The 20,009-nt window shown below is 39.3% G+C and overlaps 1 protein-coding gene across 3 annotated transcripts in view; it reads left to right on the forward strand.

Moving 5' to 3' along the window:
* SLC25A12 (solute carrier family 25 member 12) overlaps window positions 1–20,009 on the forward strand; it is a 146,804-nt gene that overhangs the window by 70,337 nt on the left and 56,458 nt on the right. For 2 of the 3 annotated variants that reach the window (XM_006141477.3, XM_006141475.2), the window contains exons 4-6: window positions 4,913–5,028; window positions 14,007–14,146; window positions 19,554–19,700. In XM_006141477.3, coding sequence (XP_006141539.1) covers window positions 4,913–5,028; window positions 14,007–14,146; window positions 19,554–19,700 — 403 coding nt within the window. Of the gene's footprint in view, window positions 1–4,912; window positions 5,029–10,436; window positions 10,684–14,006; window positions 14,147–19,553; window positions 19,701–20,009 lie in introns of those variants that run through there. The other variant, XM_027776035.1, reaches the window with a different exon arrangement.

Consider the following 20,009-nt stretch of genomic DNA (forward strand, 5'->3'; position numbering starts at 1 on the left):
AACAAAAAAACAACTAATAAAACCCCTAAAAAAACCCCCAGAAAACAAAAACAAACAAACCAAAAATTAATAAATAAATATGGCCTTATAGCCAGAAGAAATATGCCAATAATACTTCATTATACAAATCGTAGGCATTTCAGAAATATATAGACAGTTGAGATTAGTTCTCTAACTTCTGTCCTATAATCACATCACTACTTTGTTTGCTTTATATATGCTCATATTTACAGAAAACACTGTACTGTTGATTTTTATTTAAGGGCTTTTTTTTTTTTCCTGAGAGAGATTTTTGCTAAAGGGCTCGTGCACTTGCTGGAGAGACAGAGAGAAAGCAAGTAATCACTCCCAGGCAGGAGGGCCATGCCACAATTCCATCTCCTCCATCCTCCTCTCCGTACCTTAGGCATACATGCACACACGCCTTGTGTGAGTTTAAAGCCACCAACCAGGTCCAGAACTTGAACTGTGGTTGACTATGTGGGATTCTAGCACCTTAACCACTACGCCACCTGCTGGTCCCAGTTCAGAACTTAATACCGCATATGACTTGTTATTTTGGAAGAGGCATGGATGGTCATGGTACCTGATATATTGTAACTTCTTTTGGTTTTACTTTCCTAAAATGTGTATAATCATAAATTCTCTTTCTAGTTTTACTATATATTTTTAGTAATGCATGAACGTATAACATTATTATGGATGGGACCTGCTAAACAGTTTTGATAACTGAATTGTTCTCTGAGGAGGCACTGAGCACTCCAAGCTCCTACCTTCTCCAAGGATTCCTCAGCATAGGCATAGCGAGGTCATATTTGTCCGTACCTTGATGCTTTTCCCACAGAAAAGGGCAAAGACACAATTCATCATTGCTTTGGATATAATTTACTTTTGTAATAAAAGTGTTTTGCATAATAGAAAATGCAACTTTGGGGGTTGGCAGGTGGCATGGTGGTTAAAGGTGCTGGATTTCCACATGGGTGACTGTGGTTAGAGTCCCAGACCTGGTGACTTGCTTTCTCATGTTCCCTTTTTCTTTGTGTCTCTGTCCGGTCAAATTAAAAAATAATAACAACACATGGAATTAAATAAATAAACATTTTTTTAAAAAGAAAATGCAACTTTGAATGAAAATATGTTATAGGTGAATAAGGGCATTAAGGGAAATGTAAAATCATTTTCCTGGTACAGTTTTAGGAAATATGTCTCTACAGTCACATAGTCTCAGTTGAGTTTGTTCAAGAGTGTTTATGAGTTCCTAGCCTGCCTCAAGCCTGTGCTCTGTGGCAAGCCTATGTTCTTGGGAATTAGACTTTAAACCATGAATCACACAATTATTTGAATGAGAATTGTGCAAAGGGCACTGAAAAAGTACAGTGTGCAGCTATGAAGGTGTGTGATAAGGGGGTGGGAAGTTACCTAGGGACTCTAGAATAGTTCTTATGAGGAAAGATATTTGTGTTGAGCCACGTAAGGACTGAGTGCAAATTAAGTGGGCAAAACCTTGGAAGCGTGGGATCTTTCTGAATGGAATTGCTGACTAGTGGCCCTTAATTGGAAGGACGATGGATTATTCTAGGAGGGGGAGGGAGGGGGCTGCTGGAGTGCAGAGATTAAGGAGAAAGACAGTAGTCAGATCACACGCACCTACAAACTACAGTAAGGATTAGGCCTGTTCTTTAGCTTGGAGGACTGTGTTTTCAACCAAGGTCATTTGAGAGTAAAAGGCGGTGCTCCTAATAATCAAGTAGGATATCTGGTCATGGCCTTAAAGGTGACCATGAATAGTTAAAAGTTTTAAGTAGCAAAGTGACATTATCAGATTTGCATTTCAAAAGCCCCCTCAGGCCGCCATTTGAAAAATGGGCTGGAGGTGGGCTAGCAGGACTCAGGACACCAATTAGGGGGTTGTTACCAAGTGTAGCTGTTATATGTGGGCATAGCTGTGTTAAGACACATTCTGGGAGACCATGAGTTTGCTTTTTGTTTTTGTTTTAGATTTTTTCCACAGGGCCTGTGCTCTAGCCAGAGAGAAAGGAAAAGTGAGAAATCATCCCCCAGGGGAATGGTCACACTGTGAACCTCTCTCCTCTGTCCTCCTCTTGGGATTTTGGGCACACACGCACACATGCTTGGAGTGTTTTTCAAGCTATTGGGTCTGAAAGTTGAACTCAAGAGTTGCCCCGTGGGATCCAGCACCTTAACCTCCATATCATTTGCTTCCCAATGAGTTTTAGTATTTTTATTATTTGTAAGTAAACAATTTTGAAATGTGGTTTTTCCTTGTCAGAATTTTTGTTTTTAATTTCATCTTCAATGTGATAGTTTTTTCCTAAGAAATTAATCTTCCTTTAATTGTCCAATTTCATTACTCTGTATATTTCAAAATGTGTTAACAACTTCAGGGGTTTTCTCTTTCAGACAATTTCAGTTTGAAGGAAAAAAAAATAGAATGGCCAATTTGCAGGTCTGTGCGTATTGAACAGTGTTTTGTAATGTCGTTACCTGTATGCTATTGTAGTTCCTGATCAATAGCAGCAAGATGGGATGGAGTCTTTGTAGCCAGCCCTCCATGGAAGATGGCTAAACTCGCTTATGCTGGCTCCGGAAGCTCTTTGAAGGCAGTTTCTGTATAGTGTTGGCCATTTGCAAAAACAACCTTGCGTGTTACAGGACTCGTTAAGTTCTAGAAACCCAGTAATGCCAGCGTCCCCTACTAGTTTTAAAATTTCCTTTACATTTTTAAATGATCGATGTTCCAAACATATATGACCAAGAATAATGGAGTGAATTCAGTGTGCTCATCTCCCAGTGTTTCATTAATACCACCCAATCCTCCGTCCACTGGATGATTATGTTCTTCCCCCAAATCCATTTATTTCTTCTGTGAGTGAGAGAGACAAAGACTGTCCAACAGAGTCCTGATGCCACTACCAACCCGTCTCCGCCTGGCCTGGGTCGTAGGCACGTGTGCGTGGTGTACTCGGGGAGGTCTCTGGGAAACGAACTCTGCACCTTCCTGTATGGTTCAGCCCTGTAGAATGCTGTGTTCTACCACTGGGCTACCATCCAGCCTCTTTCCCTTCTGAAGCAAATTCTAGATGACATATTTCATCTGTAAATATCTCAGTCTGTATTTCTAAAAATAAAGAATGATTAATAACAACCCTGCCCCTAAACAAAAAAGTCCTCCTGGAACGAATATTAATTTCTTAGTATCAGGTATTTGTGTTCCATCAGTATTTCTACTTCCCTGATTGTCTTAAACTTTAAAAAAATGCTGTTTAACATGTGCACTCACTGGAGAGAAAGAACGTGAGAAAGCACCTCCCACGGGGATCTATCATGTCATGATCCCTCTCCATTCTCCTCTCAGGATTTGGGACACACACACACATGCTCCTGGTATGATTTTCAAGCCAGGTCCTGGACTCAAACCACGTAGTCAGTCACGGGGAATGCAGCTACTTTAACCATCAAGTCACCAGCTGGCCCAAAAACTTTTAAAATATATATATTTTTTACTTTAAGTCAGAATCCAAATAAGGCTGTACATTGTAATTAATTGATTAATTGTTATATCTGTCTGGCCATTTAAAATAGAAATTCTCCTCCCACATCTTATTCTTCTTTTGTTTTAATTTTCCAGAAGGTATATATACACACCAGAAAGAGACAGAGACAAAGAGAGGGAGAGGGAGAGGGAGAGGGAGAGGGAGAAAGCATCCTCCAATGGTGTGTTCACACTGCAATACCTTCTTCATTTCTCCATCCTGTTGGGACTTTGGGCTTATACACATGTGCATCTGGCATACTTTTTAAGTTTCCAGGGCTAGGATTCAAATCCCACAATCAACTATGTGGGATTGTGTTAAGATTGCCTTAACTACTAGGCCACAAAGCCAGCTTCCCTCCATATCTCCTTTTTAAATTAAAAAAAAAATTTTTTAAAGAACTGTTTTATTTAACTTTATGCATGTATGTATGCATTTTGATTTGATAGCGGGGGCGGAGAAAGTGAGAAAGCAAGCTGCCAGGTCTGTGACTCAAACCATGTTTGGCCATGTGGGAGTCCAGCGCCCTTAACCACCACGCCACCTGCCGGACCCCCAAATTTGGCTATAGGGCATGTGTGCTGGCAGGGGTGGGGTGCACTTTCTTGCAACTTTTGGAAAGATTCTTACAACTGCAGAAAGCTTGCCCTGTAGTTTCCCACAGTCTGCATGTCTGTGGTGATGAATAACATCTTCCTTTTTCTGTTGTATTTTCTCTAATTAGGTGACTAGGCATAACTCAGTGGTTCTCAAGAGGGACCGCTCTGCCTTCCAGGGGACATTGGCTGTGTCTGGAGCCCATTTTGGTTGTCACACTGAAGGATGCTATCGGCATCTCGTGGGGAGAGTCAGGAGCTGCTGCGGGAACTCTCCAAACGAACTGCCCTACCTGAAATCTAAGTGCCGAGGTTGAGAAACTGAGCTGGATACTTAATCAGATTTAGAGCTCATTATTCTTTTCTGTTTGTGATGTTAGGGCTAGTGATTATTTCCCAGGTCTATTCTTCTTGTTTAACTTTAAATGTTACCTTTTTCATGCATGTGTGTGAGAGAGACAGCAGTCCCCCATGCCCTTGACATTGTACTCTTCCCCCCAGCCTCAGCCATCCCGGATGACAGGCACGCACGTGCCCTCAGAGAAGTCTGCGGATTTGACGCAGGGACTTGAAAAGGATAATATTCTAATCTATCCTCCTTCCATCCCTTTCTTCCTGGAATACTTCTGTAAAGAGAAGCTCTCCTTCATCAATCTGATGACTTGAGCTTTCAGTTTACATAGTAAAGGCAGATCAAATACTCGCCATGTTGCCCTCGCTCTTTGCTTTCACCAACCAGTAACATTTTATATTTGATTCTAGGTTGATCTCCTATCAAGAGTTTTTGGCATTTGAATCTGTTTTATGTGCTCCAGATTCCATGTTCATAGTGGCTTTCCAATTGTTTGACAAGAGTGGAAATGGAGAGGTGACATTTGGTAAGGGAAAAAAAAAAGATTATAAGTGCTAAATAAAGTTAGTGATGCTGGTCTAAATCTAGTAACCGAATAGAGATTGCTGCTTATTTAGGATGTAGTCAATAAGTGAAATATTAATTTCCTGAAAGGGTTGACACAATCAAAATGGTTTTATTTTCTTCGAAGCATTAGGTTATTGCAAAAGATGAAGGAATCTAGGAATGGTATTGCTTCAGCTCCTTGAGTCACTTACACTTTCACATTCCTAAAAGAGGTGGTGTAACATTTTTCTGTCTTGCCAGCACAGGCAAAATTTTTTCTGAAGTAGACCAAGCATTATGTGGAACAATCTTCTCATTCTTTAGGGGAGTTTTAGGTATGGCGTTCAGAGCTTTTTTGTAGCATCTTTGGAAAATTGCTACATTTTTAACACCAAGAATTGTACCAAAGGGAAAAGCAAGGCAAGATTAGTTAGCATTCTCTGAATCCCCATTAGATAGTTGCTTTTGGAAACCAAGGCTAGAATATTAAAATTACCATCTTGGGGGACCAGCAGTTAATGTAATGGCTATGTGGCTGGACTCCCATGTAGTCGACTGAGGTTCGAGTTCTAGACCTGTGGCTTCAACTCAGGCCGGACGTGTGTGCGTGCGTGCCTAAGATCCCAAGAGGAGAATGGAGGGAAGGGATTGTGGTTTGGCCATTCCCCTCGGGGTGTGTGTGTGTGTGATTTCTCGCTTTCTGTCTCTCTGTCTGTCTCTGTCTTTCTGGCAAGTGCGTGTGTCCTATAGCAAAAAACCTCCCCACCAACCCCAAAATGCCATCTCAGTTGGATATAGAAACTCATTTAAACCCTTTGGTAGACACATAATCTAGCACACGGTAGCTGTTTTACCAGTGTTCAACAGGCTATTTGAAACCACATATTAGTTTTTAAAGATGGTTGTTTGCAGAAATTAGTTTCTATTTAGTACAAGTATTGGCTAATTGTTCATGCAACAAGCTATCTAATAAAAACAATGCAGGGTTTTCAAGGACATTGAGTTCTTTCTCTTTTTTTTCCCCTAATATTTTACATGTTTTCATTGTAAAAATCAAATCACATAAAATTTTACCATCTTAACCGTTGTAAATGTACCGCTCAGTAGTGTTAAGTATATTTGCATTACTGGGAAACAGGTTCTCCAGAACTTTTTCAGCTTGCAAAACTGAACTCGAGCCCCTTTTGTAGTGTGAACTGGCACAAATGTAGAGAAACCTTTAAAAATCGGGCTTTCCCTGAGCCACAGTGCCAAATATTTATTCACCGTGGCATTTGAGTTATGAAATAGATGTCCTATAGTGAAACTGAAAGGAAGAACTCCCACTGCCCTGGTAAGAGTGGTAAGAAACGTATGGGTCCAGCAGATGGCTTAATGGTTACGTCACTGGACTCCCCAGTGACTGGACTCCCATGTAGTCAATTGCGGTTCGAGTCCCGGACCTGGAGACTTAAAAAAAACTTATGCCAAGTGTGTGTGGGTAGATGCCCAAAACCCTGAGGGGAGAATGGAGTAGAAGGGTTTGCGTTGTGGCCATCACCCCTGGGGAGTGATTTCTCACTTCCTGTCTCTCTGGCAAGTGCACACACCCTACAGCAAAAAATCTCTCTTAAAAAAAGAAAGAAAGCGGGACCAGCAGTTAGCATAATGGCTATGTCGCTGGACTCCCACGTAGTCAACCGTGGTTCGAGTCCTGGACCCGGTGGCTTAAACTCACGCCAGGCACGTGTGCGTGCGTGCCCAAGATCCCGAGAGGAGAATGGAGGAGAAGGCATTGCAGCATGGCCATCCCCCCTGGGGGGTGATTTCTCGCTTTCTGTCTCTCTGTCCCTCTCTGTCTGTCTGGCGAGCGCACGCGCCCTATAGCAAAAAACTCTCCAAAAAAAGAAAAGATAAAAAGAAAGAAAGAAAAGTGCAAGTAAATCAGAAGGCCCAGTGGTGCCTTCGTGTGACCTTGGCTTACACGTTCTCTGGCTTGGCATCATTGCCTTCTCTCTTGCTCATTGACTCGATCGAAAATAAATACCCCACAGGGACCAGATCCCAAGAGAAGAATGGAGAAGTAGGGATTGCGGCGTGGCCATCCCCCCTGGGGGGTGATTTCTCGCTTTCTGTCTCTCTGTCTCTCTGTCTGTCTGCCTGGCAAGCGCTCGTGCCCTATAGCAAAACAACAACAACAACAAAAAGCCAGAAAATAAATACCCCACAGAGCTCTTTAGAACTCCACTTGTATCTTGGCATTCTTTTTGTTTTGGAGCAAGCTCTGCCCATTTTGCCTCCTGAAGAGTGTTAACTTTCCTCAGAAATACCTAGATTCTGTATTTCAGTGCACAAAACTATTGTCTCTTCATTGAGCATTAGCCCGATACTGTTAATGGTGCATTTCCTGTTTCCAGTGGGTATTGCACACACTCACATCTCTCACTTCCAAATACGGTGCAGAAATGCTTGGGAAATAAGTTGAGAGAAATAATCCGAGTTAGTGACAGCATGCCTGTGCTATATCATATGTGGATTAAGAATCGTATTTCTCAAAACCAAATTCTAATCTATTTTGTCCCCTATTTTGATATTGTCATTCTTTGTGTTTTCGCCATTTGATCACTTTTCCCAACTTCTATTTAAAAAAATAAGTCATTCAGGTCACTTCATCTAACAGACTACTGATAGAGACCCAGGCCATTCTTAATTAGTGGATAAAAATGAGTGTAGCAAGTAGCTGAATGGTTTACATGCACTTTATTTCATGCGAATCAAAGTGTGTAGTTATTACATTCCAACTTTAGCATCATTTTCTCTCAAACTGTGATTTATGAGTTAGGATTTTCAAGAAAGGTAATTCAGATTAAAAGCAGAATAAATCAGTTTGAGTTTTGAGTTTTGATAGCACTTGGTATGAACTTAAGAACATATGAACCCTCCAGAATCTTGCCTTCACTTTTTTGCTCCATAATGCAGACAGGAAGATTATTTTGGAATGAGAAAAGGTGAACCCTTTTCAACATTGTTCCTGGGTTCCTTGGCCAGCTGGCTGGCTCTCTGATGGTGCTCACCTATTTCCTGAGAGCCTTGAGCATTTCCCCTCCTGCCATGCCTCCTTAGTTTTGAGGCTCCGTTTTTAGACAAAATTTCTAACATGAAAGGAATCATAATAAAGGAGAAAACACTTAATTTTATATTTTTAAGAAAAGATGGTAAAAGCATTGAAATTGTTACTTATAACAAGTACTATTTAACAAGATTTCTAAGAACCAGTTATTTCAGGCTGTGTTCACGACTACAGAATTTCTGCATAAGGAAATAATTAACTTGGAGTTTATTTTTATAGGCTGTTGGATCTGTGATGAAGGTCAGTTTTCATGTTTGTATCCACTTAATAAAATGAATTGTGCTTATGTATTTAGGGACACATGTTTAGGTAAAAGGAAATGTTAGATCCATTTCAAGTAGGGTTAAACCCTTTTCACCAACTAGTCTCATGTTTTCCAGTTGGGAGATATTTAAGTATAGTTTTATGTTGTGTACATTAAAAGAAAGGTGAGAGAGAATATTGGGTGTGAGGTGCAACAAAGCAGGGAAAAACGATTATGCCATTGGTATCTTTCATGGACTATGATGATAATGTTATCTGTGTACTTGTATATACTGTTCTCATCTATGCTATCGTTTTTTTAGGTATGCTTTTTATACACACCAAATTACATACTTAAACTGTGTATATCTGCAACAATTTATGTAAATAGCTCTACTGAACCACATTTACTTGAGTGCTGGACAAGGCTTTTTGTTGTTAGAGCTGCCTCTGTTCTGAGAGGGAGGACTTACAGAGAGGCCTTGGTAATCCATTTCAGAATGTGAATGCTCAGGAAAGGGTTCTGGAGGCTTAAGAGAAAAATGAATAAAACCATTTGTTAATTGTTTTTTTCTTTGATAGTACTTTAATAAACTTCTAACGCATGTTGTGGATGATTACTTAATGGCTTGTGTATCTGTGACTGCCAGGTGGCATGAGCCTTGTAGAGGCCATTGCATGACTGGTGTGTGCTAGATACAGCGTCAGTTTGCTTGGTCTCACTGTTCCCCATTAGCATACTGGACACCTGCTCGGTAGGATTAGGTGGAGGTGTTTTAGATAAACGGTTATGCTACATTGTATTGATAAAAGCTGCTAAGCTATTGTCCCATATTAAAAAAAAATCCCTATTGCTTTAACAAAAAGATAATCATTCAAAGAAGGAAAAAGAAACCAACAACAAACTCTTATGTGTTAACTACTGAATAAGTATGAAGTGTGTTGTATGTTTTGAGCTCTCTATTAAAAACTCATCACCATTGTGTTCCAAAGTGTTTGCCTAGGAATGGGAACTTTTCAAAGTGAATTTGTCTGAGGATATATCCTCATCCCTCTGACTGGTGAACTCTCAAAAAGCAGTGGTTTCTTTTGATTCAGTATCTTGTTTGACTATAAATATGTATTACAAATAAAAGTGTGATTCAACTTGTGCCTCTAAAATAGGCTCTTTTTCCCTAAATAGAAGAATACACTTGAGTGGCTTAGACATAACCACTGCTATCATTCAAATGGTCAGAAGATGGAAGTGTAGATATGAAAAAAAAATACCCCTTTTCAGGGGGAAACAAAGCTGTAAACATGGAATAATATGAAATTCTAATGGTAATATTTAGTTTAATTTGATGAGAAGTTGAGCTACACCAGAGAGTTCACATTAAATAAGGAAGAATTTTTGAGGTTCTTTATATTGCTTTCAGATCTCACAGAGGTCATTAAAAAAAACACCCAAGACTACTAGCTTCGAGTTTAAGGTTTAAAAAAAAAAAAAGGGGGATGCCATTTGTTATTAGTTATGATGCCATTTGGTAAAGATCTTTGAAGCATCTAGCTTCTATAATAATAGATGCTTTTAAAATGTGAACTCATCTTTCCTGAGAAATGGACCTTTTCATATATTTGGCAGCAGGACTACTCTGTTGACTGTACAGTAGTCCCTTTTGGAGGTAGGTAAAGGGCGAATAGAAATATTTTTCCCCAGAGAGGCAGAGGTCACCCGAAAAACTACTGACCTACCTGGGAGTAGAACCCAGAAGTGGGAAATGGAATCTTCACACTATGTTGACTGGGACTTCCTCTTTAAGTTTCTGTTGTTGGTCCTTTTGTTGTTGTTTTCCTTTGTTTTCTTTTTTGGCCTGCTAGTCATCCCTTCTCTTGACCCTCAATTTTTCCTTCACCGAAAAACTTCACTTCTCTGAGTCTCACCTTTGTTTGTGTTGAGTCATTCACAAGGATTTCACTGTTCAAGGGGAGTCCTGAAAGCCTCTTTGACTTCACTGTACGAACTGTGCAGGTGAAACGCAGCTATTGAGGACTTTCTTCCCCCGATAAGAATGTTTGGTCTCAAGCCTGTAAGCTGGAAGCAGTGGCTCCTGCTGGGCTGGAACCCTTGGAATCAGGATGTCGTTGGGCTGATGGTAGGTGGGCTGTGTCACAGGGCTGATGGCTTGTATACCTACAGGAGGAGTTCTCTGGCCACACCGTTGGTACAGCAGCTCCTTCCAGGCTCATTCATGGAACAGGCATGGTGGCAGTCTTGGAGAAGAGTGCCAGCCCCGGTCAGAGGTAATTTTGTACTGCAGAAAGGTGAACAAGACCAGTAGGAAGCGCCCATAAGAACCAGGGGAGGGAAGAGGGTGGATGAGATGGGAAGACAGTGTGGGCTGCTGGGGAAATTAAAAACCTCTGTTAAGGCATATTTACCTGATATATATGCTTCAGTATGTATTCATGTAGTCCAATCATCATAAGTGACTGATACAGCTAAAGTGACTAATGTTACACGTCTGTGAACATTTTTAGTTAATCACAGTTGTCACCATTGCCTGCCCTCCTGGCAAATCACCGTGCTCCTCTCATTTGAGCAAGGAGAATATAATGACAGGCTACTTTTATATCTGGCCCCAATTCCCTTTTCCAGTGGAATTGTAGACCATTCCCTTCAAGTAAGCCCATGCACTGCAGGAAGTGAAAAGGTGGTCTGTTGTTTTCTACATGTCAGCCAAGAATGGATTCCTGATTCTCTTAGCAATGCCAGCCCAGTAAAAACACTAGATCTTGATCTTGCTGCCAGTAAGACATGACTGTCATCCCTTTCATCCAGGCCAGAACTATGGCTGCTGAAGTAGCACTCTTGAGTGCTAGTTAGAGCAAAAGATCCTTGTTTGCCACTGGGAAGACGGGATTCTCTTGGGGGTTGGGGGGGGCTTGCTATGTAGTTTCAGTTTGATGTAGTGGGTATATTGCAAATTCTTGGTTTTCCCTTTTTCCTGATAAAGCCTGATAAGAACAGCCGATGTTTGAATTATTACCTTACACACTAAAAACTCTCCAGTTCTGGGGCTTTAATTTTTTTTTTGGATAAACACATCCTGGTGTGAGTAAAAGTGGTGATTTGAATTGGACTGCAAAGCAGTAGTTGTACTAATGATTTCTGTGACATTCCTGAATCAGCTTCAGGCAATTGGTAGTGGAAATGATGACAAAAGAGAAGTAGAAGACATCTCAAGAGGTGCCAAAGTAGATTTGAAATTTTTTTTTAGCCCTAGTAACTTCAGTTGTAGGCTGTAATGTGGCTAAAATAATTAAAATGGTCTGGGGGTAGTTAATAAACCACAGCATACAATAATGAGCATAATGAAGCCACACACAGAGCTGTCAGGTGACCACTTTGGAAGAAGTAGGAAATGTCCATATAAATACTTGCGAAAAATGACACTTCTGTATTTGGGGAGATTACGTGGGTAATTTAAACCATAATTTTAATTGTTTCAAAGACATTCTAAGATTATAGAGATTGCCAAGAAGTTTCTAAAGTAGAATTTCTAAGTTAAAGGTTTTATTGTAGACATATTCTCTCAAACGTAAGTTATATATAATACATTTAATTTATAAATATCTTTTTTGCAATAGTAGAAAAAATTATAGATCATTAAATTTTCTTAATTTGGGAGCTTTTGAATCTTTGATTTTATTTGATATAGTTTCATATTTGACATTCTGATTTTTCTGATCATATAAAAGGGATTCACTTTTATTCCACCATTATATAGAAATTATGTAGGTAGTACTGTGTACATTTCTTATCAGATAATTGAGTTTTGGAGGTTGTGATCTTTAAGATAAAGATTATCTACAATGCCTTATTCCCTTTAATAATTTTAATGTACTTAAATAAATATAGTAATTCAAATTATTCTGCTTTCCATTAATTAAAATTTTTTTGTTAGACCTTAAAAATAAGAAATTAATTAATTTGGAAGTAGAACAAGCTAATTAATGAAATTAGAAGAACCCAAAAAATCTTTGCCCATCTGTTCTATTTTTAGCCCCAAACATTCTTATAATTTAAATTATCTTATAAACTTGAGCATATTTTACAGCTTGAAGTGTCATTTATCTTTTGAGTTGGTTAGAAACCAGGGTCCCATGAACTGTTGTTGAGTCCATTCTTTGCTTTTTGAACCAAAACCCCCTAATTTTTAATTTGTGTTTATGTATGATGAAAATACTTGAGATGATTTGAAAACTCTGAAATACTGGTACTGCTTAGGCAAGAAATAAATCCTACATTCCATTTGCAAGAAAAGATGAGAATCCCATCTCCCCAGTGACATCCAATGCCTTCTAACTTTGCTGATTGCAGGAATCTATTCAGAGACAGATTGAGTCCAGATTGGTAGGGTTTCCAATTTGAGATTCTTACTTCCATACCCCAATAATCATACTTTCATTAAGAAAAAGTATTTATATATAACTAAAGGGACCCCATTAACCCATTGACAATATGAGATCAGTATCTTATTGAACGAATTTGTAGAAATTAGAGAAAACGGCATAGTTGGAGTAGATGATAAAACATTAAACACGTATTTACTAATTCTTTGCCATAATTGATAGCTGCTGATGGTAAAAACCTTTCACTAATAAAATTGGCTTAAATTTGAAAATAATTTTGTTCTTAAGACATTAGTAAAACAGGCTTCCTGCTTTGTTAACTTTGTTAAAATTTTTTTTTTTTGGCATGTGCTTCAAATTAGTCTATCTAGTCTATACTTGTTAAAGTACCAGTCATTTGTGAATTAACTTTTATAGTAGAACTGTTTAAGAGAGTAAATGACATTATTAGTGCATGAAGAGAAGCTGCAAGAGGGTTTTGGTTGTACTTTACACAGTGTGACTGATTTCTATCTAAAAGTTGCTGTACCGTGTTTAGTTCTTTATTTAAAAGTGAATCACTAATTTCACTTATCTTAAAATTTTTTAATAGCTTAGACTAATAATCATGGTTTTGATGGGGATTTTGAAGCTTTGTGTCAAGACCATATTTTTGACAATATCAGAAGCTTTTAATAAGGTGCTTGCTGCTGAGCTAATGATATGCTTTTGGTAGCAATTCTTATACCTATCTTCAATAGACATATTCAGGCTAGTGTGAATGTAATAATCAAGCCTCAATCAAACCATACTTAGTATGACAAATATTGCATTATACTGTAATTTAGGTATTCATGCTTCTGATAAAGGGCTTAATTCGACTCCTTGAGGAACCGGGAAAACATTATTGATTTTATACTAGATGTAAAGTGGCAGCCATTTATAGTACAAGATAGAAATCACTTCCTAATTAAAATTAAATCTAGAGAAATTAAGAATCTCATGGCCTTATATGTAATGGTACACAATCTTAAGTTTACATTTTTATTTTGTATCAATTGTGTTCCTGTGCATGGGTTTCTGGGCACACAAAACATTTTGCAGTTAATCTTAATAGAAGCAGATGATATTGACTTTTAAAACTTCTCTTAATTTTTTTCTGTAGGAACATTGCAGTGGGTTAAACTGCTTATTCTAGATGTAATTAATTTATTTTTGTTTTCCCTTTTAAGAAAATGTCAAAGAGATTTTTGGACAGACTATTATTCATCATCATATCCCTTTTAACTGGGACTGTGAATTTATCCGACTGCATTTTGGGCATAACCGCAAGAAGCATCTTAACTACACAGAATTCACACAGTTTCTCCAGGTGAGCTTAGTATTTCTAACTGGCTTCATTATATCCTATTGTTCTCTACCTCCTTCCCTTTTATTTATTAAAAGTTTATTACAAAATTAGAAGTCTCATTGGGATTTCACCACCTTCATTTTTCATTTCCCACTGATCAAAGGCGGTTACTTCTGTAAACTCTTAAAGCTATTTCCTTGCATTTATTTAAATAATAAACTTGTGTTGGTACTGCGACTTCTTTATTTTTTGCTTGGATATTAACTATGGAAGATTGGGAACTAAGTAGATCTTTGACTTCTCACTTCCTACCAATGACTTGGGCATTCCCATTTCCTTGTAATGATGTCATGATTCTGCTTAGATCAGTAATCATATGAACTAGTATAATTTTGTAAAGATTGTTGAAAGTTGGGACCAGCAGTTGGCATAATGGCTATGTCGCTGGACTCCCATGTAGTCGACCGCGATTTGAGTCCCAGACCTTGTGGCTTAAACTCATGCCGAGCGTGTGTGCATGCTTGCGTGCCCAAGATCCTGAGAGGAGAATAGAGGAGAAGGGATTGCAGCATGGCCATCCCACTTGGGGGTGATTTCTCACTTTCTGTCTCTCTGTCTCCTTCTGTCTTTCTGGCAAGTGCATGCACCCTATAACAACCCCCCCCCCAAAAAAAAAGATTATTGATAATTAACGTAATTAATTTTCTTAGAGTTTCCAGTTTTTTGTTTGTTTGCTTTTTGTCAGAGGGCATGTGCACTTGCTGGAGAGAGAGAGAGAGAGAGAGAGAGAGAGAGAGAGAGAGAGTGTGAGTGTCAGAAAGTACCTCCCATGGGGAATGATCATGCCAAAATTTCTTTTCTCCCATCTCTGCATCCTTTTAGGATTTTCTACATACGTGTGCATGTCTGGCATGTTTTTCAAGTATCTGGGCCTGGGACTTGAACCACGTAGTTGGCCAATTAGAATCCAGCCACCTTAACCTCTATACCACCAGCTGGCTTAGTTTCAGTTTGATTTGTTTAGTTTTCTATTTATTAATGCTAACTTATCCTTAAAATTTGCCCCAGTTATTAAAATCTTTTTAATATATTTAAAACCCATTATGTATTCTATCAATTTTATCTTGTTGGAGCTCTTCAGGAACTTTCATTTTTAAAATATCAGGTAAAGTTTACATAATGTAAAAGTAACAATTTATGTACAATTTAGTGGCATTTAGTACATTCACAGTATTTTGCAAACACCACCTCTACCTAATTCCAAAACATTTTTGTAAATCCAAAAGAAAACTCTTTACCTATTAAACAGTCACTTTCCATTCTTGCCTCTCCCGCCTGGCAACCATCAGTCTGCTTTCTGTCTCTGTGAATTTCCTTATGAATGGAATCATACAATATAATCTATTATGTCTGGCTTATTTTCTTAGCATGTTTTCAGGATAATTCATGTTGGAGCTTGTATTAGTATTCTATTCCTTTTTGTGGCTGAATAATATTCTGTTGTATAGTTATACTATATTATGTATTTCTATTCATCAGTTGGTAGACATTTGGGTTGGATTAAAAGGACCCCACTATGGAGTGTGGTGACATCATGATCCTTTTTTCTGTGTTTGTCCATCCCATTGGGATTTGGAGCACACATGAACACCTGTTAGAATGGTTTTTCTTTCTTTTTTTTTAAGAGAGATTTCTGCTAGGGAACCAGCAGTTGGTGTAATGACTATGTCGCTAGACTCCCATGTAGTCGACCGTGGTTCGCGTCCCGGACCTGGTGGCTTAAAACTCATGCCGGGCCCATGTGCATGTGTGCCCAAGATCTCAGGAGTAGAATGGAGAAGAAGGGATTGCGGCATGACCATCCCTCTGGGGGGTAATTTCTCCCTTTCTGTCTCTATGTCTCTCTCTGTCTGTCTGGTGAGCGCACGCGCCCTATAGCGAAAACCTCTCCAAAAAAAAAAAAAAAAAGAGAGAGAGAGATTTCTACTAGAGGGAACATGCACTTGCTGGAGAGACAGAGAAGCCGAAAGTGAGAAATCACTATCCACACTCCCTCCCCACCGCCGTGGGTATATATATATATATGTGTATATGTATATTAATACAAAGTTTGGTTGCCCAGTTATTCAAAATACAGAGAGTGCTCACCAGAAAAAAAGAAAGAGAGATTCAAAGAGAGGGAAAGTGAGAAATCACCCCTCAGGGGGTTGGGGCTGGCCACGCCACAGTCTTTTCTCCTCCATTCTCCTCCTGGGATTTTGGGCATGCACACTCACATGCCTAGCATAATTTTCAAGCTGCCAGGTTCAAGACTTGAACTGTGGTTGGCCATGTGGGAGCTAGCATTTTAACCATTATGCCACCTGCTGGCCCTACTTCAACTATCTTAAGTGTCAGCAAAAGGTAAAACATGCCATAATCTCATCTGATAGTTTGTTAATTAATTAATTAATAACTTTGACAGAGGGTGTGTGTGCTTGCCAGAGAAAGACAGAGAGGAGGAGAAAGCACTGTCCCTGGCAAGCACAGTTATCCTCTGGCAATTAACAAAAAGAACTGTAAGGAAAGGAAAAGGAGGAGTAAGGAAGGGAAAAGGTATGGAAGACAGGAACGTGGAAGTGCGTCTGCTGCTTTTCTTTCTTTTTAAAATTTATTTACCAACTTGTTGTATGGTGGGGGAAAGAGAGAGTGAGCAAGTGAATGCACTTCTAGCAGGATCTCGGCTCCATAATCCACCCCTAGCTACAGCCAGCTGTGCATCCTGGGCACACACATGCCCAGGGGGCTCGGGAGGCCTCCGGATGTGAACCCAAGCTTTCCTTTGTGGGTCAGCCTTGCAGAGCGCTGTGTTTTACCTCTGTGCCACTGTCCAGACTGCTGTCTGCTTCTGATGGTTTTTAGGAATATCGTTGCTGTGGGGACCACTTTCAACAATCTAATGAAACCATGGGAACCAGCAGTTAGCGTAATGGCTATGTTGCTGGACTCCCACATAGTCGACCACAGTTCACGTCCCGGACCTGGTGGCTTAAAACTCACGCCGGGCACGTGTGTGCGTGCGTGCCCAAGATCCCGAGAGGGGAATGGAGGAGAAGGGATTGCAGCATGACCATCCCCCCTGGGGGGTGATTTCTCACTTTCTGTCTCTATGTCTCTTTCTGTCTCTCTGGCGAGTGCACGCGCCCTATAGTGAAAAACCTCTCCAAAAAAACCAAAAACAAACAAAAACAAAAACAAACAAACAAAAAACAATCTAATGAAACCAGAACTTCTTTCTTCATTTGAAGGGTTAAGTGGTTGATGTGAGGAAAGATGGACCGAGTTGGGAGAATGGCTAAGAGAGAAGGGGAATGAATGACAAGACCCCAGTCACACTGGTTGTTTATTTGGTGCTCTTTATCTGTCACCCGTATTTACCAGTTGAATTTGTTTCTCTACTTATATTGCTGTTTTGAAGCAAATTAAAATATACTTTTTTGTTTAGCTATTTTCTCAATGTTATTTAATTTAAGTTTAAAACTACTGATTTAATAGATTAGATATACTTGTCTCTATCAACCTACAAAGGTAGCATACGAATACAGAAAAACACATAAAACAGATGTATAGCTTAATGAATTATTATGAAATGAACATCTGTTAAGGTAATTTTAATACCCTTGAATTACTATTGCGCTGTCACAAGTCCACAGGAAAATATTATATAAATAAAAATGATAGCGAAATGTCCACTAAAACCTGTTTTATGTGTTAGAAAAAGATAACATCAACATTGATTTGTAGGCTTTGATATATAAATGACCATGAAAATTGGACATTTAATCTTATCTCTGCATAATATGCATGCACTGAAGTATGACTGTTATTTCTAGAGCAGCGTCTAGTGTGGAAATGGTACCCAATGCTCCATTGCTGTGCGCTGCTAATAGGTTTATTTGGATTAGTCATGAGTCCCCAGAGCACAAATGTTCTGATTTGGGCTTTTGTATAGTACTCAGGGGGTTATTGGCATGTTTTACTGTTGTGGTTGTTTTTTATATCATTATTACAAAGTTTGGCTGCCCAGTTATTCAAAAATACAGAGATATTCTGGATTGTTTTACAGTTGGTGAGTGACTGTGCCCAAAGCCAGACAGCATGACAGCCAAATGCTACTTAGGGAGTCTGTTATTCATCACTCTCGTTTTAGAATTACTAAGTATTGCACTTACCAGTTGGTAGAGTTTCTTGCTGAGTTCATTTTTTAAAATTGTTTGAAAAAAATAGTCTCTAATTTATTTGGAAAGAGAAAGAGTAAAAGAGAGAGACTTTGATTGCAACATTTAAAACAGGAAAACTGAAAATGAATTGAAATTCTTAATTCAGGAAATATGCTTGGATGATAAGAAGCTTTTAAGTGGGAGAGAGGATAAAATACTGTATATTTTAAAGACTGAAATTAAAGCACTGAAAATATTATACTCTATTTGTCTTTATTGATGAAAACTTTTGAAGTAAAATCTGGGGGTTCTTCCCCCCCCTTTTTCCCTTAAAGAGAGATTTTTGCTATAGGGTGTGTGTGCTCACAAGAGAGACAGAAAGTAAGAAATTATCCCCCAGGGGAGATGGCCAGGCCGCAGTCCCTTCTCCATTCTCCTCTTGGGATCTAGGGCATGCATGCACACACACCTCGCTTGAGTTTCAAGCTACTGGGTCCAGGACTCCAACCGCTGTTGACCTTGTGGGAGTCCAGTGATGTAACCACTATGCCATATACTGGTCCCTTCTGCCTCCTCTCTTTTTTAAAAAAGAATTATTTACTTTATTTAATTTACTATTATGTTTTTAAAATTTCACCAGAGAGAAACAGAAAAAGAGAAAGTGAGAAAGCAAGCTACCAGGTTCAGAACTCAAACCATGGTCGGCCATGTGGGAGTCTAGCACCTTAATCACTACATCATCTGCCAGCCCCTACCCCTCTCTTTAATGGCCATGATCTAATTCATTTTTTCCCCCTGAGGAGTAAGATATAGCACATTTCCCAGGAAACATATGCTTCTTAAATTAAAAGCAGTCCAGCCTGAACACTGCTGCTTCGTCAGCTGAGACTGTGCTAGAGGCCTGGATTCGATTCCTTGCTTACTCTGAAAGCTGGGCACGGAGGCGTGGGTCTATAATCTCAGCTACTTGAAGGCTGAGGCAGGAGGATTGCAACCCAGTGAGGCCCTGTCTAAAAACACCACACACACACAGACACAGAAGCACATGAGTGTGTGCACAGTCGTGTGTAAAATGTTAAAAGCTCTTTTGTAAATTCAGAGCTGAACATTGTTTCTGTAGTAAGTACATGTCCGGGAAGGTTGTCTGTCTTTCCTTTCCTTACAAAACATATATTTAAAATGTGCTTTAGCCAATTTAATGTCCTACTTTTACATTTTTTTCCTTCCAGGAGCTACAATTGGAACATGCAAGACAAGCCTTTGCACTGAAAGACAAAAGCAAAACTGGCATGATTTCTGGTCTGGATTTCAGTGACATCATGGTTACCATTCGGTCTCACATGCTTACTCCTTTTGTGGAGGAGAACTTAGTTTCAGTAAGTGACATGCATGAACTTTAACTTTCCATTTCCTCAAGCCTTTTGCTCCATTAGGTCCTGGATCGCCTTCCTGGACCCATAGTAATTTCAACTATTCAGACATCATGCTTGGTTGGGAAAAGGTAAACAGGCAGGTGTGTGTAAGGATGGTGAGTGGCCTTCCTTGGAATATGCTTTATTCAGAGCCACCATCTTGCTCTCACATATTCCCCAGTTGTTTATTTCCATTTACCAAGTTGAGTTTAAGGGGAACAGAGCTCGTAGGCCAAGGTGAACATTACTTTTTCCAGTAGGTGGTACCTCCCC

This window comes from Tupaia chinensis, unplaced genomic scaffold (genome assembly GCF_000334495.1).
Source record: "Tupaia chinensis unplaced genomic scaffold, TupChi_1.0 Scaffold000056_1, whole genome shotgun sequence".
In the NCBI taxonomy this organism is placed as follows: Eukaryota; Metazoa; Chordata; class Mammalia; order Scandentia; family Tupaiidae; genus Tupaia; species Tupaia belangeri.